Below are 21,385 nucleotides of genomic sequence, written 5' to 3' on the forward strand. Positions count from 1 at the left end.
AAAAAAAAAAGGAAAAAAAAAATAAAAGGCAACCAATGGAATGGGTGAAGATATTTGCATATGACATATCAGATAAAGGGTTAGTATTCAAAATCTGTAAAGAACATCTCAACACCCATAAAATAAATAATCCAGTGAAGAAATGGGTAAAAGACATGAATAGACACTTCTCCAAAGAAGACATCCAGATGGTTAGCAGACACATGAAAAAATGCTCAACATCATTCATCATCAGGCAAATACAAATCAAAACCACAATGAGATACCACCTGACACCTGTCAGAATGACTAATATTAACAACTCAGGCAACAACACATGTTGGCAAGGATGTGGAGAAAGAGGATCTCTTTTGCACTGCTGGTGGGGACACAAACGGTGCAGCCACTCTGGAAAACAGTATGAAGTTTCCTCAAAAAACTAAAAATAGAACTACCTTAGGTAGTTCTATTGCAATTGCACTCCTAGGTATTTATCCAAGGGATACAGGTGTGCTGATTCGAAGGGGCACGTGCACCGCAATGTTTATAGCAGCACTATCGACAATAGCCAAAGTATGGAAGGAGCCCAAATGTCCATCAACTGATGACAGATAAAGAAGATGTGGTATATATGTACAACGGAGTATTATTAAGCAATCAAAAAGAATGAAATCCTGCCATTGGCAACTGCGTGGATGGAACTAGAGTGTATTATGCTAAGCGAAATTAGAGAAAGACAAATATCATATGAATTCACTCATATGAGGACTTTAAGACACAGAACAGATGAACACAAGGGAAGGGAAGCAAAAATAATATAAAAACAGGGAGGGGGACAAAACATAAGAGACTCTTAAATACAGAGAACAAACTGAGGGTTGCTGGAGGGGTTGTGGGAGGGGGGATGGGCTAAATGGGCAAGGGGCATTAAGGAAGACACTTGTTGGGATGAGCACTGGGTGTTATACATAGGGGATGAATCACTGAAATCTACTCCTGAATCCATTATTGCACTATATGCTAACTAACCTGGATGTAAATAATTAACTAATTAATTATGAAGAAAAAAGGAAGAGAAAAAAACGATGCATTTGTAATGATATTCAAAAAGAGAGAACCAAAAAAAAGTAGTTATCAATTGCTGCATAACAAAGTACCCCCAAAATTCAGAATCAAACATCAAATGTTTATTACCTCGCACAGTTTCTGCAGATCAGGAATCTGAGAGCAGCTCAACTGTTGGCTTTGAGTCTGTGATCTGGGCTGTAGTCATCTGATGGCTAGACTGGGGGCTGGAGGATGCACTTCTAAACTCATTCAAATGGCTGTTGGCGGGGGTTTCATTTCCTCACCATGTGGGCCACTCCTCACAATGTGACAGCTGGCCTCCCTCAGAGTGAGTGATCTGAGAGAGAAGGAGAGAGAGATCAAGCTGGAAGCCACAGTCTCTTTTTTAACTTAACAAAACATTAGAAGCAACATAACATCGCTTCTGCCATATTCAACTGGTAACACAAACCAGTTCTGGTACAATAGGCACGGGAGCTACACAGGAAAAGAATCCTGGAAGGGTTCACTGATAGCCATTTCAAAGGATGGCCAACACATGGTCATGGCACCTAGGGCAAACAACTATTTACTCTGAATACTAGCAGTTAAATTAAAAGAAAGTATTTACTTTTATTCCTGTATGGTTATTTCAGAATAATCAAATCACCCTGAATTGATAGGCTAATGAGAGAAAATCCTTCTTTTTAAAGAAATTTCTGTTCATAAATGTGACAAGACCTCTGGACTTAGAAAAATCACAATTCTGCAACCCCTGATGAAATGGTTGATTTAGGCAAAGATCGGTAAGTGAAACCACCAAACGAAAGATTGGTAGGGAACTACACATGGACAGACACAACAATCAAGAGCTGCACTCAGTGAACAATCTTAGCATCACAGAGTGTGGAACAAGTCAGACATTATACACCTCCCAATATAAAGCAAAAAGAAGTACATAGCCCCACCTAAAAATAATTCTTACCCATAAAAGTAAACCAAACTTGAACCAAACTTTTAGAGCTAACAGGAAATACAAGGCTAGAGTAATAAATGAAGACACAAATAGACAAAACCAGCAGCATGTGAAACATTTAGGACAAATACCCAATTTGTTCAGGGGGCATGGAATAGAAAATGGAAGAAGGTACTATTCTAGATCTAAATTAAAAGAAAATTAAAAGAACCAAAAAAAAAAAAAAAAAAAGCATGTAGACTTTGGATCTTGATTAAAAAATAAGCATGCTTTACGTATTTGGACAAGTTTAGCATGGACTCAGTATTTAGTGGAAACCAGGAACTTGTTAGGTGGGATAATGGCATTGTAGTTGTCAGAAAATGTCCATATTTTTTAAGAAATGCATTCTGAAAGAGAGGGAAGCAAACCATAAGAGACTCTTAGCCACAGAAAACAAAGAGTTGACGGAGGGAGGTGGGGGATGGGCTAGATGGAGATGGGCATTAAGAAGGGCACTTGTGATGAGCACTGGGTGTGTATGTAAGTGATGAATCACTGAATTCTACTCCTGAAACCAATACTACACTGTATATTAACTAACTAGAATTTTAAAATTTGGGGGAGAAATGTATTCTGAAAAGCACAAAATTGAAAAAGCATCTTTGGGTTTTGCTTTAAAATATTTTTGCATGGAAAACGGCAGGGAAACAGACCAAACCAGAATCCGAATCTTATTTATTGTTAAATCTGAGTCATGAGCCCATTCGGGTTCATTAGTCTTCTCCCAACCTTCTCCCAACTTCCAACTAGGCTTAAATTTTCACAAGGAAGTTTTTAAGTTTTGGAAAAGGGCATCCCATTATTTATCTCGTGATTTGGGTTCCTAATTAAGTGACTTTTTCACCTATTTCTGTCTCCAAATTCCTGCGAAATCATCGCTGTGCGGACGCGCCGGCCACCGCCCAGGTCGCGGCCTCTGAACGCGCGTGGCTCGAGGACGCATGCGCGAGGGGCCCCGCGGGACTCGGAGCCGACTTCCCACCAGCGAGTGGCGCTTCCTAGAAAGTCGCCGGAAGTGGTTCCGGAGGACCAGAAAGCGGAGTTAGCGCAGGTGCCCGGGTCTCTGGGCGCCTGGAGACACCTGGGCGGGGAGAGTGGTGCCTCCACCCCGCGCGGGGCGGGGACGCAGCGGCGGGCTTTCGAGCCGCCCCAGGGGCGGCCCCAGGGTTGTGGCCGGGTCGGCGAGTCTCCCCCACACACACCTGCCCCGCCCCGCCCCTGGCTCCTGTGGCCCCAGCCGCCCCTCGCTCGTCTTTGTCGCCCGCGCCCCTGCCTGTATTCACTCTCTGAGCCGCGGGCGCGGGTGTAGACGGGGATTCTGCGAGCACGGTGGGCAGAGCTCAGGTGTTAGCGGGGCACGTGGTGTGCGCATCCTAGCCCCGCGCGTCGCGGCGGGATGAAGAGCTGCTGAGCAGGCGAAGACGCAGCGAGTGCGGCGTTGGGATCCGGGGAGCACAGGGCCCCGGGGTGTGTCTTCTCGGGATACCTTGGGAAGCTGGGGGGGGGGGGGGGGCGTGGGGGAGAGGGGGGCGGAGCGCCAGTGCAAAGGCCCTGCGGTGGGAGAGGGTGGACCTGGGAGGGGAGTCGTGGGACTGTGTAGACTACACCGCTTTGTGCGCCGCTGTGTATGAGTAAGGCGGACACTGTACACCAGGGGTTTTAGGCGGAGCGGAACTCAGCCGCCCAGGTTGTAGACAGGCCTCTCTGACTGCGGTACTGAGAAGAGACAGGCGGGAGACCCCGAGAGGCGATACGGACCAGGCGGGAAGGGAGGAGGCTGGATTCCCGGGCACGCGACATCCCCAGCTGGCCTTCCCGTCCTGAACCCTCAGTGGCTCCCCCTCTTTGCGGTGTTCAGCTTCCTCCCTGTCCCTTGCCCTCGAATACGCAGGGAAACAAGGTACGAGATGACAGCGAGGTCAGTGCTGCTGACAGGCCCCGAGTCCAGGGCAGGTTTTGACGCATGAAGCCCAATAGCAGCTGCCCTGGGGGTCCGCGGGGGCCTCTGGCGGGCACCACCAACACGTGTGTCCCAGAAGGCCGCTGGCGTCCCCCAGGCCACGTCAAACCGTGACGTCTGGGCAAGGCCAGAACTGACCGCGGGAGCCTCGCCCAGCCAGCGAACGACCTGGCCAGCGGTGGAAGACCACAGAAAGCCGGGGAAGGATGCTGGGGGTGAGAAAAGGAGGGTCTGCAGCATGGGGGGGGGGGGGGGGGAGGAGAGGTAAGGTTTTCTGCTGTGAAGTATTGCGTTTCCTGGATGGCCTGGCGACCACCTAAGCTTTCCAGTGACAGACAGTAATGGGATGCCCTTTCTGTCTCTCCTCAGGGACGAGTCCCTGAGTTCCTCGCCCCTCTTGATATTTCTGGGAGTTGACGTCCACGGACAAACCTTCATAGCTGGCCAGAGCTTTTTCCCCTCCCTCCTAACCTCCCGGAGTGTTTCTGTGCCTTGTGACAGGTGATGCTGCCAGACGGGAGTTCCGGACCACACCAGCGGGCCCCCGATGCCGAGCTCCTGCAGGAAGGAGGTGAGGCGCACAGGAGGCTGTGCCAGGGGCCCTGGCAGCTGAAATGGAGCAGGGGCATGGTGGGCAGGGTGCTTCCTGGGGCCTGGAAATCTCCTTACTGAGCATTTATTGGAAGCCTTCTATTTTTTCTATACTAGGCTTGGATCAGTATTGAGAGAAACTAAATTATTCAGTTTCTGCCCTCATCTTAAATCAAATTTGGAAAAAATAATAAAAGACTCTACAAAGCCGGAAATGCCTGGGTGGCTCAGTCGGTTAAGTGTCCAACTCTTGACTTCAGCTCAGGTCATGCGTGATCTCATGGTTTGTGGGATCAAGCCCCACATCGGGCTCTGTGCTGACAGTACTATGGAGCCTGCTTGGGATTGACTCTTTCTCCCTCTCTCTCTGCCCCTCCCCTTCTGTCTGTCTCTCTCAAAATAAATAAACTTTAAAAAAAAGTTTTTTAAGGTACTTCAGAGCAGTTTATCAAGGAAATGGAATGCATTCAATCACTTGTTTTATGTACAACTTGACACATATGATAAATAGCATATATGTGTGCATAAAACTTAAATAATTCAGTAACTCCTACCCCACCCACCAGTTTTACCAACGTTTAAATTTTGAGTGTATGTAATTTTACTTCTGTAACCTTTTTGGAACCCTGAGATTTTAAAGGTATAGAATGAGTACCTGGAAACAACTGGCCAAGAAGGAGCAAAGGTCTTGTGAAGCTTTGGGAAAATGCGAGGCTGGGTTTAGAAATGCTCTTTGATGGGACATGTGCAGAGGAAGGTGGACAAGGCTGTATAGACGTGGCTGCTGGAAGTAAAACCCAGGGCCTGGCGTTTAGCAATTCTGGAGTCCTACAGGCAGACCCTGAATGGCACCGACCTTTGGACAGAGGACGAGGCACCAGGCACCTCGAAAGTAGGCTTTTAGTATTTATTGTCTACAATGAAAAAAAAAAGTATGTTATTGGCACTTCCAAAGGAGAAATCCTGACATTTCTACTGTATAAGGAATCATAAATGAATCAGTCTCATCCCAGATACTATCTGTGCCCAGCTTTAACAAATAGTTTTGTTATGGACTGAATGTGTCCCCTCAAAATGCACATGTCCCTGAACCCGTGTGATGATATGGAGAGGTGGGTGGGGCCTCAGGAAGAAATGAGGTTTAGATAAAGTCATAAGGATGGCAATGAAGAGAGTAGTGTCCTTATATGAGGAGGGGCCCAGAACTCTGTCTCTCCCATGTGAGAGGAGAGGGACGGAAGCCAGGAGGGGCCGACACCTGGATCTGAACGTCCAGCCTCCGGAACTGAGAGAAGTGAGCCAGCCAGCCTGGGGTATTTTGTTAGGGCAGCCTGAGCTGACCAAGGTAGTTTCATGTCGTGAGCACACAGCCTGTGTCCCAGATTCATTTTTAACTTGAGGGCAGAAACTGACCTTTCAAAATCTAAAGCTAAAAAATAAAGCCTAAGAATCACTGTGGTGACCAGGGACTGGGGAGGGAGAGACACAGGCAGGTTGTGTGATGCATAGAGAGTTTAAGTTTTGCAGGATGAAAAAGTTGTGGAGATGACTCACATTGTGTGTTTTCAACACTGCTGAACCATACACTTAAGAATGCTTAAGACGGTAAATTTTGTCACATATTCTGTGCCACAGTTCAAAAAACTTTGGGGGCACCTGGCTGGCCCAGTTGGTGCAGCACATGACTTGGACTCAGGGTCGTGAGCTCAAGCCTCCCATGGGGCACGGAATCTACTTAAAAAAAAAAAATAGCATGATGAACACTTTTTTAAAAGAAGAACCACTATGACTTAATGACTATCCCAATCTGTGAAGAAGATAGTCAAAATCCAACGGGGACGTTTCTGGAGGGGACTTTGGGCCAAATAGGGCTGTGCTTTGTCAAAACTCAGCCAATGGTACACTTACGACTTGTGTATGTATGTGTATATAAATGTGTATGTAAATTTACTCAAAAACAAGAATGTAAACACATACTGAACCCCAGTTAATGATACATGGGACAAAGTGTTTTGGGGTAAAGTTGCTCATGTCTTCATTACTTTGAAACTCAGCAAAGACGAGTGGATTAGTAGAGACAGGGCTAGTTAGACAGACAGAGGTTCATTGCAAACATTAATTGTGGAACATGAGTGGGGAGTATGTGGATGTTTACCAAACAGTTCTTCCAGCTTTTCTGTATATTTGAAAACATTCACAATAAAATGTGGATTGAGGGGCACCTGGGTGGCTCAGTCGGTTAAGTGTCTGACTCCAGCTCAGGTCATGATCTCACAGGTCATGGGTTTGAGCCCCAAGTCGGACTCTGTGCTGACAGCTCAGAGCCTAGAGCCTGCTTCAGATCTTCTCTGCCCCTCCCCCATTCACATCCAATCTCTCTCTCTGTCTCTCAAAAATAAACATTAAAAAAAAGAAGAAAATAAATAAAATGTGGATTGAACAAAAAACCGAGCTGGGAGGTTACATTTTTGATGTCATGAGGATCCTTGCAGAGCAGACCTGCCTCTGCTGTGAGCCCAATGGGTGTGGGACCATGTGCGACCAACAGCCACAGAATGCGTGGGCTTGTAGGTGAGACATGGAACAAGAGAGCAGGACCCATGAGGACTGAGACACAGCCCAGGTCTAAACCAAAGAACAATGTTCTTGGGAAATTTCTCTGGGAAGAAACCAGTTTGCTCCTAAATTGAAGTTTTGGTAAAATTGGAATGAAATTTTGGGGACCTAAGTCCACAGGGTGATCCTAGAGTCTTATCAGTTGGTGACCAATCTCCCTGGTCTCTTCTGAAAGAGACTGCTCAGACTCGGATTGGGGATGTGTTGAAGAACTTTCTAGAAAGGTTAGTCACTGCAAACACAAGCTAAGGAAAGGTGGAGCTGGTCCCTGAGGAGTGAATTAGGGCTCCCTAGCCAGCTATGTGGGCCGGCCGAGGTGGAGGGCCAAAGTGCCCTACGGGCTGCCCCAGACACCTGGACACCACATGCTGCATACGCTGCGTGCACTGCAGCACGGTGAGGGGACGGTGGCTCCGTGCCAGGAGCTAACGGGAGACTCAGAGTCGGGACACGTGCTGCTTCTCTAATAAGAACGAGGGAAAATGGCCCGAGGTAGGCCAGCTAGTAAGTTACCTAAAGGAACAAGCTGTGGGCCAACCCCCATCCATCCCCATCCCTAGTCCTTCTGGAGGAAGTGACCTCAACACTCAGATCCTGGAACAAGGTCATCGAACGAGCCAGGAGTCAGTGATGTGGGCTTGGGGACAGGCGAGGTTATTCTAGGATGAACAGCGACCACAGAAAACCACGTTGTAGGTGAGGGAGAGCAAGCATTTACCGTCAGCATGGCTGTGTGCCATGGCCTGCTGCCCAAACTGGAAACAGGCTGGAGAAATGAGGGGAAGGTGTGGTCTAGACTTGCACGTTAGGGAAGAGGAGGAAAGCATAGGGTCTCATCAATACCGTGCCAAGTTGACTCATTTCTCTTCCCTCAGCCCTGCGGGCTCCTCAGCATCCTGCCTTTGCCAACGACGGAAGCCACGGAGACCGGCCAGGAGCAAATACCACACCGGTGAGTGGGGCCCAGGCGAGCTGAGGCCCCTCCATCCTTCCTGGAAATACAGCACCATGTCCTGAATACGGCCTCGTTTTCACTCGCTCCCTGACCCCGCCCCCCCCAATCCAGGCATTCCACTCACAAGGAACATTTTGTTGGATGCCACACCATTTGTGGATTGTTCCCGGTCATGATTTTCGCTGTGCACAGCCTATGCCCCCTTCCACCGCAACCCCAAATATATGTGGAACAGTAACCACCTTTCATTTCTAGAAACCTCCTGAGAATCCCTTCTTCTGCGTCTGTTTCCTGGGGACTGGGGTTTCCTCCGGGTCAGCGGGAGCATATCCTTGCAGGACGCGGTGACGTTTGAGGATGTGGCCGTGTGCTTCAGTAGCGGAGAGTGGCAGTGTCTGACCCGCGCCCAGAGGCACCTGTACACTGACGTGATGCTGGAGAACTATGGCAACATGCTGTCGGCTGGTGAGGACACCCCATGCTTGGCTTAGTCCTTTTTCCTGTCCTTACTCTTTACTTGCTGTCTATTGACGTCTCCGGGCCTCCCAGTGAAAGTCAGAGCCCTCATTCTTGCCTCGCAGCCACAACGGGGAAAATACAACCAAGTGACTGCTTCCTGGGGTCTCCTCCTCTGCCCTTCTGAGCGTGACCTTTCTGAGGTCATCCCTACATGCTTGCTTACACCTTGGCAGACCCCCCCAAGTACACCCTTTTCTCCCCCCTGCTCACACTCTCCTCTGCAGTGTGAGCAGAAGGGTCAAGGCCAGGTGTTGGGACAGAGGTGATCTGCTATGCACACTGACTTCCCTTCTCCACGAGCAGGCCTTGCCTGCCCTAAGCCACCCCTCATCTCCCATCTGGAGCAAGGGGCCGTGCCCTGCGCTGAGGACCTGCAGGACTGGGGGTTCCTGACCTGCTCCTTCCCAGGTGAGTGACGGGGAAGCTCCAGTCACCAGCCGTGTGCCGTGTGACAGCTGGTTCTAGTATGTTCTTAGTGCTGCGTCATCCATCCTCACCCTCCTGGAGGAAGTCCACTTAGAAAACCCTAATGGAGAGAAAACAAACAGCAGCAAATCGGACAATTATCCTGTCATTAATTGCTTCTGTGCACCCTAACAGGCCCCTTTGCAATGTGGTCCTCTGAAAGGCTCCAAGAATCCGTCTCCCTTCTGTGGATCAGTTACTCCAGTGCCCAGAAAGCCTCCAGCTTTCCTTCAGGACCTTCCCCGTGTTGGGCTTCTGACCCTTCCTTTCCCTGTCCCCCTCACGCTTCAGCTCTGAGCCCTGAGGTGGATGCACACAGTGCTCACCTGGGTGGTCTGGCCACAGACACATGCAACACCTCCCTTAGGTGTCAGGGCTAGGATTTCAGCCCAGGTGCTCCCACTCCAGAGCTGCAGACTTCACCCCCATCTGTCTGGTTCACTGTGGAGCGCCCCGAATGGAGCTAGGATTTCAGGCTAGATGCTCCCACTCCAGAGCTGCAGGCTTTACCCCCCTCTGTTTGGTTTACTGTGGAGCACCCCCGAACTATTTTATGCGGAGCAGTGGCGTGATAAGACCTTATTTTTTGAAAGAAGATTTTGGAAGCAGAGTAGAACACAGATGGTGGGGCTGCAGTGAGCAACCCGGAATGACCTGATGACCCGGCACTAGAAGTAGAGGGCACAGGTCAGGGCGGGGGTCATGGGAAGACTGACAGCAGGAAGAGTTAACCCCTGCCGGCTTCTGTAAACACACATCTACTATGGTACTACTCATACTACTGGTACTACTTGGGCATGTCAGCCCCCTGTGGGTCTGCCTGCCTCTGTCCCTCCGCCCCTCCCTCCCTGGCCCACTTTCCTTCCCAGTGGCTCAGTCCATGTGCCCACGCCTTCCCTCCCCTGAGCGGCTGGGGCTCTGGATAGAAGTGCGAGCCCAGAGGCTAGGGAGGAGTCCAGGGAGCGCTAGCCCAGAGTCCAGGGAGGAATCCAGGGAGCCGGGCCCAGACGCAAGGGAGGAGTCCAAGGAGCACGGTCCGGAGTCCAGAGAGCAGGCCCGGAGTCCAGGGAGGAGTCCAGGGAGCACGAGCCCGGAGTCCAGGGAGCGGGGGTCCGGCTTGGGTCGGCACCGGCCCAGACCCCCCCTCCCCCGCCCTACCCCGGCAGCAGTCATACGGCAGACAGGCCCCACGGGGGTAACTTGTACAATGTCCAGGAGGGACAGGGTTGAAGGCTGCGTCTCCTGCCTGAGGTGGGCAGGCGTTTGGATTTGCCACTCGCTTCTCTGGAGAGTCTGGGGAGCGAGCAGGTGTGCAAGGATCTTCATCAGGTTTATTCAGTGTGAACAGCGCGGTCCTTGGGAACTTGCCACTACCGAACCCGCCCCAGCCTTTGGCGGTCAGATCACCCGGTCCTGACCCGGCTCCACTCGCCCCGGTGTTTGCTTCCTCTTTTCAGTGTCGGCGGACCACACGCGGCCTGAGAACGGGGACCGCCGCGGGCCGGAGGCGAAGCGTGTCCTGGAGCGCGGAGGGGTCTGGGTCCCGGAGCCTGGGTCCCCGAGGAGGTCGCCAGGAGCGGACGGGGGGACTGGCCGGCCCGCAGCGCGCAGCGCCCGCCCAGCCCAGGGGCCCCGGCCGTGCGCCCAGTGCGGGAAGAGCTTCCGCGGCCGCTCGGACCTCGTCCTGCACCAGCGCGTGCACTCCGGAGAGAGGCCGCACGCGTGCGCCCAGTGCGGGAAGGCCTTCAGGACCGGCGGACAGCTGGCGGCGCACCTGCTCACGCACACCGGCCAGAAGCCTTTCGGCTGCGCGCAGTGCGGGAAGGCCTTCGGCAGCAGGGCGGCCGCGTGCCGGCACAGGAGGGAGCACGGCGGGGACAGGCCGCACGCGTGCGCGCAGTGCGGGAAGGCCTTTGGCAGCAGGGGCCGCCTGCGCCGGCACGGGCTGGTCCACAGCGCGGAGCGGCCGCACCGGTGCGGCGTGTGCGGGAAGGCCTTCGGCCTCAAGCACTGCCTGACCGCGCACGGCCGGACCCACACCGGGGAGAGGCCGTTCGGCTGCGCGCAGTGCGGCCGCGCCTTCCGCGGGAGCTCCGACCTGGCCAAGCACGCGCGCGTGCACTCAGCTGAGCGCCCGTATACATGCGGCCAGTGTGGCCGGGCCTTCCGCCGCCGCTCGGACCTCCGCAAGCACGCGGGGGTGCACGCGCGCGCGGGGCCGGCCGGGTCCCGGGGGGCCCCCGCCCCGGAGAAGCCCTTCCGGTGCGGCGAGTGCGGCAGGGCCTTCCGGCACGAGTGCCGGCGCCGCGCCCACGAGCGGGGACACCGCGGGGACAGGCCGTACCCGTGCGGGCTGTGCGGAAAGGCCTTCCAGGACCGGCACTGCCTCACCGTGCACCAGCGGGTCCACACCGGGGAGAAGCCGTTCGCCTGCCCCCAGTGCGGGAAGGCCTTCAGCGGCAAGTCCAACCTGACCGCCCACCAGCGGGTCCACACCGGGGAGAAGCCGTTCGCCTGCGACGTGTGCGGGAAGGCCTTCCCCCAGAGCTCCGTGCTCACCCAACACAGGCGGATCCACACGGGCGAGAGGCCCTACCCTTGCAGCCAGTGCGGCCTAGCTTTCCGCCAGCGCGCGGCCCTGCTCGGGCACCAGCGCGTCCACACCGGCGAGAGGCCCTACGAGTGCGAGCAGTGTGGGAAAGCGTTCCGGGTGAGCGCCAATCTAACCGGACACAAGAAAAGAATCCACCCGGCGCGCAGAACCCACGAGCTGGACGGCACTTTGGGGGCAGCCCTCGCCCCAGGATCGGCCTCGCAGACCCTGTCGGTGGTCGGGGACTGACCACCAGCACCCGGGGTTCCGCACACTGGTGCCTCCCGGTTCTCGGGCCCCTCCCTGACTGGGATCCCCAGAGCCCGTCCTGACCCGGCTGCTCAGGGACTCACTTCCAGGGCGTTGCCCAGTAGCCCAAGGCTTTGCCGCGCGTCAACTCACTTAACCACACAACTGCCCTGTGGGATGAGGAAGCGAAGGCATGAAAAGAGGACACTCGTTCAGGGTCACTTCACCGGGTGGTTCTGCACCAACGCCCCCCCACCCCCACCCCTCCACACTCAGACTCGCCCGCACCACGTCTTAGATGCGAAGCGACAACTCAGCTCAGCACCCACCGTGTTCTACCTGATGAAACACTGACCATTTTTTAGCAAGGTTTTTCTGTGTTGTTTTAACTTAAGGACTGAATGGTACTTCCCATGTGGGGTCAGGATGGGAAAGGAAGGCAGATTTAGAAATCTGACCTAAGCAGGATGCACTGCTCAAGTAACAGTTTACATGGGAAAGAGCACAAAGCCCATCTCACTTTCCTATAAATACATCAAGATGTCAACGTGTTCATTTCTTAAAGATTTGCTATATTTATTTGTGATGGATGAAATGCTCTTTCAAGTGTCTTAGAAATTTGTGGCTATTTTTTCACATTTTTCAATATCTCTTTATACTTTTACTCTTCAAACGTCACAAGTACTTTCTACAAACAGAATTAAGACCCACGGTGAATAAGGCTATCAGAGACTGAAAATCCTAGAAGATGCTCAGGTCAACATAATTAGCATAATGACCATAACTGAGAATTAAATGTAGTTCTAAGTTCCTCAGCTCCTGGGGCGGGCAGGGAGAGGGGACAAGATGAGCAATGGGCTATCCAACATTTCTCAAAGGTGTTTTACACGTTAAACTTTTTCAAGTGTATTTTTGAGAGAGACAGCGTGAGTGGGGGAGGGGCAGGGAGCGAGGGAGACATAATCCCAAGCAGGCTCTGCACTGTCAGCACAGAGCCCAATGTGGGGCTCGAACCCATGAAACTGTGAGATCATGACCTGAGCCGAAACCAAGAGTCCGACACCTCGGTGACTGAGCCACCCAGGCACCCCTAAGTTTTTTAAAAGAATGACTTTAGGAAAGGCTGGCTAGGGGTGGCTTTTTTAATTAAAGACTTCTCACTTTATGATATGCTAATATCTTTTCTAAACCTTGAAAGAACAATAAAAAAAATTGCTTTCCAAAACTGACCACAGTCCTGTTTGAAGCATCTTAGTGGGCTCCTGTATCACAGAAAACGCTTTGGGAAATGGTTACAGGTTATCTAATACTGAAGGACAAAGTGTCCAAGAGATGCAATTTTCTAGTAACAATATGGTTCATCTTTAAAAAGGATGGATTGAAACATTGTTCCTTAGGCTCAGTTTCTACAAAAAAATTCTTTTTATTTATGTGGCCATTTCTTACCTAGTTTATTAGTGAAAGCCAAGATGAAAACATTAAAGACATAACTCAATGACATTGTCTCTATGGAGGAGAAAATTCTGGATACGTGGCTTCTGGGTGAGAAAACATGACCTAAGGACAGAATTCACGGTATGTCTGGAGCACTGGCAGTGGTTTTCCAATAATTTTTTGAGTCTGAGGACCGTTTGTTTGATGGTCAAATACCAGCAGCACTCTCCCCCACATGTGCACACATGTTGTACTTTAATGCTCGATGGCAAAATATCATGCTTTCCTGAAAAATCTGAGGTTTTGTTTTTCACAGCAGGTACCTGCTCTTGGAAAATGCATATACATGTTCATAACATTTATTTCTGCACCCACACGCTACGGTGTATATTGGGATTTGGGGCTCAAAGTCCTCAGCCCAACTTCAGAACCTGACGAGGCAATCCTTCATCTCCCTTCTCCAATGAGTTTTAACAGAATCTGGCAACAGGACAAATCCCGTTTAAGTTCTGGACCGTCCTCGAGCGTGGACGTTTTGTGTTGTTGACTGGAGAGCTACATTTCAGACACCAGTTAACCACACGGCATGGCCAGCCTGACAATCTGTTGTGAGAATTCAGAGGACTCTGTATTGATGAGCCCAAATAGAAGCCTTCTAGACTCACCCTCACCCATCCATCTTCAACATGACTATGCTTTCCTAGAATTCCGCTACGATCCTGACACCTGCTGGAAAGACTCTCAGTCCTGCAGTGAGAAGCTTCCATTACTGGCTTAAACTCCAGGAATCTCCTGGTGTTTCCTGAGCATTAAAATGAATACAGTGAAGAAACACTGAAGAAAGTTCAGATATTTTACCTTTGGGAAAAGTCTGTACATTTAAAAGAGGTCTGCCATTAGGTAGTAGGTTTGGCCTGAATGATGTGGAAGGAATTCAAAGGTGAGCAGCATAGTTGAATAACAAAACATGTTAGTGTTAAAACCCTAAGATTCTTGTAACTAATTCTGAGGAGTTACCAAAACTAGAGTTATTGATTTAGTTATAATTTACTTAAAAACCACCAGGTTAATAGTTTTTTAACCTAATTACATTCTAAATGCAAAATCTGAGAAAAATTTCACACTAAACATTGATATAACAAGATTGTTTTCACTTGACCTTCACAAAGGAAGTAGAGAATGCCCACTTCACTCATTTTTCAAAAGGAGTGAGATACAGGTTTCAGATTTAAAATCACCCACGTACAGAAATGTCTTTCTGTAGCTGCTGCTGCTTTTTTTTTTTTTTTTTTTTTTTTAGAGAGAGTGAGAATCTTAAGCAGGTTCCACATTGACATGGGGCTCAATCCCACAACCCTGGGATCATGACCTAAGTGAAAATCAAGAGTCAGATGTTCAGTCAACTGAGCCTACTCCCAGGCACCCCCTCTTTCTGTAGCTTCTACGTGTGGGTGCAGTTCGATGCCCTGGGATCATTACAGAGCAATATTAACCCACTTCTCACAAGATACTCTTTCAAAATTTTCAAGACAAATCAAACACTTCTTTTTCCACCAGACAAAATACCTGAAATTTCTTTAGTGCTTTCTCACGAAGTTTATTTTTAAATGTTCAAGAAACCTCAAAAGATTCCTGGAGTTCAAGCCAGGAAGCGGGGTTTCTCACTGCGGGACTGAGAGTCAGCAAAGGATCTTTCAAGCAGGTGGCAGGACCCTAGCAGAATTCTAGGAAGACACAGTCACACTGAAGAGGGGTTTGGGAGGGTTAGGGTCTGGAAGTCTTAGCCTCCCCTTCTGTTCCATTGGTCGACTGCCTATCCTTACACCAATGCCAAACTGGTTAATTACCACAGCTTTATAATATCTTTTCATCTGGTAGACGAAGTCCTATTTCTTTTTCTTCAAGACTGATTTGACTGTTGTTGGCCAAGACTATACTTGTTCATGCATTGGAAGACTCGGTGTTATTAAAATGTCAGTTCCCAAAATTGATCAATACATTCACTGCAACCTAAATAAAAATCCCAAGAGTGCATTTTTGTGGAAAATAGCAAACTGATTCTATAATTTATATTGCAATGTAATTCTTAGCCAAGAATTTGCCTTATGAAAGGCCAATTTTTATCCTTTTACAAGTAAATTTTGGACAATATTTGTATACCCTCAGGTCAAGAAAAGATTTCTCAAACAAGACACCAAAAAGGTTACTTTTAAAGAAAAATTTCTGATAAATTCAACTAGATTAAAATGAATTTATTTCATCAAATTCACCATAAAGAAAAGGAAAGTACAATTTTCTCGTGAATTGAAAAAACATTTTGAACTCACATACTTGGGCAAATAATTGTCATCCAAAATGTTTTAGGGTTAGTCACATGAACTGCCATATTTAGAGGTTGAATAGTGGCAGTTTAATATGGTTTGACCTTATATAAAAACTCCTTTAAGTCAATAAGCAAAAGACAACCTCAAAACAGGCAGAAGGCATGAAGAAGTGTTTCACAGGAAACCGAGTGATGACCACACACAAAGGGTGTACAGTCTCGTAACCAGGGACTCTGAGCACAGTGACGGCTGTGAGACTCCGCTAGGTTGAGAAAGATAAAACGGACCTGACCAAGTTTTGGCAAGGACGCAGAGTTGTGGTACTCACTGGCCGCGCTGAAAACTGATGCAGGCACACTGGGAAACAAGCAGGCTCTCCTGGAAAGCTGAACCATGCCCTACAACTCTGTGGTTCCATTCCCAGGAATGCGCCCTGAGAGGGTCCTGCGCGTACGCACCGAGAGCCACGTGCAAGGATCTTCACAGCACATCTGCTCATAGTAGCAAAACCCCGGGAGCAGCCCAGTGTTCACCAACAGTAAGTAGGGAAACAAACGTTGCCAGATTTAAAGAATGAGTATGTCACAGAGGTGAACGTGCCCACGAACATGGGTAGAGAGCGGACGTTCTTGTCGAACGGGAAAGGCAAGTCCCACAAGACAACGTGCAGTTTGGTGCCATTTTCACAAGGTTCGAAAACATGGAAAACAAAATAATACTCTGATTAGTGATCTATTCATAAGTGTAGATTATTTGTTTAAGTAAAGGAATGATAAGGAGTCAGTGACAAAAGGAATCAGTGATAGGGTAAGAGAGAGGTTCATAGTTGGTGTGAACATCTTAGCAATGTTCTAGCCCGGGCCGGGCCGGCAGAGACAACGTGCCAGACCTGTGCTCGCGTTCCTAAAACTCACAGTTGAGAAATAAACTCACAAAGCCAAGTTGTCCCAAACATACTTGAAAGTTTTCCAGGGACGCCTGGGTGGTGCAGTCGGTTAAGTGTCTGACTTCAGCCAGGTTGCGATCTCGCGGTCCGTGAGTTCGAGCCCTGCGTCGGGCTCTGGGCTGATGGCTCAGAGCCTGGAGCCTGTTTCTGATTCTGTGTCTCCCTCTCTCTCTGCCCCTCCCCCATTCATGCTCTGTCTCTCTCTGTCCCAAAAATAAATAAACGTTGAAAAAAAAATTAAAAAAAAAGAGTTTTCCAATAACAGAATGCAGAATTGTCTTTTAAATTTAACTTTTAAATAGTTAGAATTAAAAATTCAGTTCCTCAGTCACACTAGCCACATTTGAAGTGCTCCGTAGCCATAGGTGGCCAGTTGATACTGTGTGAGATGGTACAATTCTAGATTTTGAGTGACAAGTTCAAAAGTGCTCATTTTAATATTGCACTTCAAAATTTTTATACTTGGATATCTTTTCTAATGTATAAAATATAATAAAAAGAAAGCAAAAAAACCTAGAGGAGCAGTCTGGGGATCCCAGTTAGTAGAATTTCCAAAAGAACAATAAAAACAGACAGGAAATTATCAACATAATCACGTAAGAAAATTAGCTCCTAGAGAGAAAGCCCTGCCTAGCACACAATTCAATGAACAGCAAAACATCTACACCAAACACACCAATGAGAAATCACAAAATCCTGTGCATAAAAGAAAGACTTCCAGAGTTTTCAGGCAGGAAAAAAAAAAAAAAAGTCAAATACAAAGGAGAAGAAAATAGATTAGCTTGGGAATAAACAAGAATAGCACTTGAAGATGACAGACAATAGAGCAATGCCTTCAAAATCCTAATGGAACATGTTTTTAACTTCAATTTCTATACTCAAAGGATTAGCCCACTAGGAGGTAAAATAGGTATCTTAAAGACAGGAAAGGTCTCAAAAACTTTACCTCACATGCTTATTTTATCATACACTCCACCCAAACAAATCAATAAAATCAATCAATCAATCAAATAAATAAATATCCAAAAAGCAAACTTGCAAAAGGAAGCAGCCAAGGCAAACCACTGACCCCGGCAGCATCAGTGAGGCAGATCAGTGAGGCAGAGAAGGCTGAGAGAAAGATCTCCAGGGAAAAATAATAACTGATGCATTGGCTACTTGGGAAAGAGTATTTAGGAGTGTCACTGTTATTTTGAAGAATTAGGGGGAAATATCCAATGGTGGCAGGAAACGAATCAAGTGAAAACATAAGGTAACTAACAAATCCAGTACGATCAAATTGCACGAGATGGCAAACATCAGATATCTCATCAATGGCATCATCATTTCATACCTGTTTCAGTAGGAGAAAGTGCACAGTACAGAGAGGAAGGAAGACAGAAATCAGCTGTGGGATAGGTGCACAAATTCCAAAGAAGGAAGAAAAGACCAGTGTTTAAAAGGACAAGGATGGAAACAGCAATAGGAGGATGATGACTGTTTGGCTGACCCCTGATGTACTCCTCACATCTGGGTCCTTTTGCAGAACTGTAATCCCTGGATGCGAACTGCAGCTTGTACTTATGTGCTACAATCTAAACACTAACATGTAAAAGTGAAAGCACTAATTTCTCTTTTCTCTGCCGGTTGACAACATGCATCTATCAAGTTTGATAAAGACACAGATTAGCCTGTCGGAGCATCAAGGGTGCTGGCGGAGCACAAGAGATGTAAGAGATGTAAGCTGGGCAAAACTCTACCTCCACTCTCTCAGGACCCTTACCTGGCCCGACAGAGGGCAGGAACAAGACAAAAACACACAAACTGACCTCGTGTAAGTTTTACACAACACATGAACCCTCCTAAGGAAATGAATATCAAACCAGTGGCAAAACTGAAATGCCTTTACATTAGGTTGAACAGAGAAGCAACTGTGGAAAGGAAACTAAAATAGGTGAGGCTAAAGGAAAAATTATTTTAAGGAGGTCCGTGCAGAATTCTCTCAACTTCAGCCTCCTGCCCTCCATGATAAGAATGCTACTTTTGTGTTGGGATATAAGGTGGACATCTTCCACATACGGGTTTTATCTCCTTTCCAGAAGAAAAAAGAGAGGGTCAGAACACCCTTCTTGCAGCTGTATTTGTAAGTGCCTTTAGCTCAAAATAATTCTTATGGCAAAGAATTATTCTACCACCCTACAGAGGCAAAGGACATTTTATTTCTCACCGTAACAGCAAGAGCCAGGCTCTCAGCCTCTACAGATTCCTCAAGCACCAGCTCCCACAGGGGTGACTCAGATGGGCTGAGATGGATGCCTGCACACACAGTGGGTAGCCACCCTGAGCACAGGGAGCTCAATATGAACATCTATCCTTTGCACCAGATGGAGACACTATCTCTGTCTTCCCAGGCTGTTCTTTATATGAGTATCCTTGAAAGACAGTCCAGGAGAAAGGGCAGTTACTGCTCTGGGGGATAATAAGAAATATATAGTTGGTCTTTGTCCCCATTTCCTGACATAGCTCCTAAGTCCCCTGGAATTTCCTGGGTGCCAGGAGCCTCTTTTGTTCTAACAAGGCCGTGTTGGTAGGTTTCAGAATGGGACTAGTCGCTAGAAAGACCAAGCCATAGTTAGAAGCCTAGAACTTTCAGCCCCAACCCCCATCCCCAAGCTTCCTGGGAGGGGAGAGGGGCTAGGGATTATAATCCATCATCCCTACATGATGAAACCTTCATAAAAACTCCTAAATGACAGAATTAGGAGCGCTTCCCAGCTGATGAAGGCCTGGAGGTGCTGGGAAGTGCCCCACCTGGCGAGGGCAGGGCAGCTCCGGATCCCCCCACCCCGTGCCCACCTTGCCCTGTGCATCTCTTCCACTTGGCTGTTTCTGACTTACAGTTGTTTATAATAAACCAGTAAATGAAAGTCAGATGTGGGCCTGAGTTCTGAGCCATTTGAGCAAATTATCAAACCTGAGGAGGGAGTCTCGGGAACCCCTGATTTGTAGCTGGTCAGTCAGCTAGAAGGGAGGTCTGGAACCTGCAAATGGCATCTAAAGCAGGGTACAGTCTTGTGGGCCTTATAGGTGTCTGCAAAAAAATCGGAGAATTGGTTGCTGGGGAGTGAAATCGGTACAGATACAATGCACGCAGAAACGGAGAGTCTGGTGAACAGTGTGGTGTGTGTCCTTCCATCCAGCCTGAGCCCCTGCTATTCTCTAACTTCTCTGTTGTCCTAAATCCGGAACTTCAAAGTCCACACGCGAACTCTCTTTTTAGGTAGACATGTTACCATATTTTCGTAATAACTTATGTAATGCTTGTGAACCCCACTGGACTCTAAGCTTCATGGTGGAGGTGGAGGTTCTCTGAGCTCTTCTCCATATCCCCTCCCTAATACTAACCCTGTAGCTGATAGGAGGCAGAAGGAGGCCAGAGAAGGCATGCAGGAGAAAACAGCTTCCACACTAAGGACTAGAAGATGAAAAAGAGGCCTGTGTGCATAAGATCTGCTCAGAGCAGGGAGCCCCCAAGCGGCGGCGACGTGCGGCGCAGCTGAGAAGAAGCAGAAAACCACGCAGAGGGGAGGGGATCGCCTCTAGAAGTAGCACTCGGCGCTGGATGGCACCCGCCGCAGGGGGGCACTCGGCGATGGGGCCCGGCACTGGGGGTACCTGACGCTGGGGGGCACCTGCGGCTGCGGGGTACTCGCCACTAGGGAGCATCCGACGCTGGACGGTACCCGACGCTGGGACGTACCGGACGCTAGGGGGCACCTGGCGCTGGGGAGCACCTGGAGCTGGGAGGCACCCGGCGCTGGGTGAGACACACCTGTCGCCGGATCGCACCTGGCGCTGACGGGTGTGTCCGTTGTCATGGGACCAGTACCCCCTCCGCGGGGGTCTCTTGTCGGATCTGCACAGGGTTCCAGACACGAGACAGCCGGCTGCCGGGGCCTCAGGAAGATCCGGGGCCATTCTGGACACATCTTATTCCTTCACAGGCGTCGGAGGATGTGACTCGAGGTACAAAAGGATGCCGGAGTCTGTCGTACCGTCCTTCGTTCGTACTGAGGACCGCGAGAACAAAAGCACCTCCTGGCCGGGCTGCGGCTGTATCCGGAGTAAACACGAGTCAAAGGAGGAGAAAAAGGGGCCTGACTCAGGATGTGGGAACGATCCACACTGCGCTTGAAGAAAGAAAAAGAAGCCTTGGCAGCGGTGGGATTCGAACCCACGCCCCCGAAGAGACTGGAGCCTTAATCCAGCGCCTTAGACCGCTCGGCCACGCTACCACTTCCGGCGCACATGCTCCCTCCCGGCCCCCTAGAGGCGTGAACAGCAGCCGCCGGAGACTTCCGCCTCGCTAGGCCTCCGCCCTCTGACCGGCAGCCCGCCTCCCTCACTGCGGGCGGGGACCAGGCAGTCCCTGAGGAGCCGGGCGGCGGTGGCGTAGCAGTCTCTGTGTCGTCACAGAGCAGATCGGCTGCTATGCTGCGCCGCGTCTGCTCTGCGCAGGCGCGGGGCTGCCATGACCCGCACCTTTAACGAAGGCAGTTTGGTCCATACGTGAGAATACGCTGAGGGCATTTTATGTCAGAAATAAGGTCGCAGTAAAGTTAGCAGCTGCAGTTTCTGTTTGATCTGCCTTTTATCTTCAAAACTTTCACGGAGTGTGTTTGCGGACATTCCAAGGAAGCCTAGCCTTTG

General features: G+C 49.6%; 1 protein-coding gene, 1 long non-coding RNA gene and 1 other non-coding gene across 13 annotated transcripts; 1 reads left to right on the forward strand and 2 right to left on the reverse strand.

Moving 5' to 3' along the window:
* Positions 1 to 1,169: 1,169 nt before the first annotated feature.
* LOC109499513 lies at positions 1,170 to 20,663 on the reverse strand. 8 transcript variants are annotated; one of them, XR_006598553.1, is made up of 5 exons: positions 20,508 to 20,645; positions 8,409 to 9,211; positions 8,055 to 8,203; positions 5,251 to 6,326; positions 1,170 to 1,384 (listed from the first exon to the last, which is right to left on the reverse strand). It is a non-coding gene; the product is annotated as an uncharacterized LOC109499513 (long non-coding RNA). The 8 variants fall into 8 exon arrangements; XR_006598557.1 differs by lacking the exon at positions 5,251 to 6,326; XR_006598555.1 differs by lacking the exon at positions 1,170 to 1,384 and having other exon boundaries at positions 5,058 to 5,509.
* Positions 3,038 to 13,221, forward strand: ZNF311 (zinc finger protein 311). 4 transcript variants are annotated; one of them, XM_023254666.2, is made up of 7 exons: positions 3,039 to 3,511; positions 3,936 to 4,219; positions 4,506 to 4,575; positions 8,087 to 8,163; positions 8,505 to 8,631; positions 8,989 to 9,093; positions 10,608 to 13,221. In XM_023254666.2, exons 2-7 carry the CDS (start codon positions 4,211 to 4,213, stop codon positions 11,990 to 11,992), a joined length of 1,773 nt encoding a protein of 590 aa, XP_023110434.1. In that variant the 5' UTR covers positions 3,039 to 3,511; positions 3,936 to 4,210; the 3' UTR covers positions 11,993 to 13,221. The 4 variants fall into 4 exon arrangements, with proteins under 4 accessions (XP_023110436.1, XP_023110434.1, XP_023110433.1 ...); XM_023254668.2 differs by lacking the exon at positions 3,936 to 4,219 and having other exon boundaries at positions 3,038 to 3,511; XM_023254665.2 differs by lacking the exon at positions 3,039 to 3,511 and having other exon boundaries at positions 3,567 to 4,219.
* Positions 20,664 to 20,888: 225 nt separating the features above from the next.
* Positions 20,889 to 20,970, reverse strand: TRNAL-AAG. The gene has a single exon. It is a non-coding gene; the product is annotated as a tRNA-Leu (tRNA).
* Positions 20,971 to 21,385: the final 415 nt, after the last annotated feature.

Source organism: Felis catus, chromosome B2 (assembly GCF_018350175.1).
Source record: "Felis catus isolate Fca126 chromosome B2, F.catus_Fca126_mat1.0, whole genome shotgun sequence".
Classification (NCBI taxonomy): Eukaryota; Metazoa; Chordata; class Mammalia; order Carnivora; family Felidae; genus Felis; species Felis catus.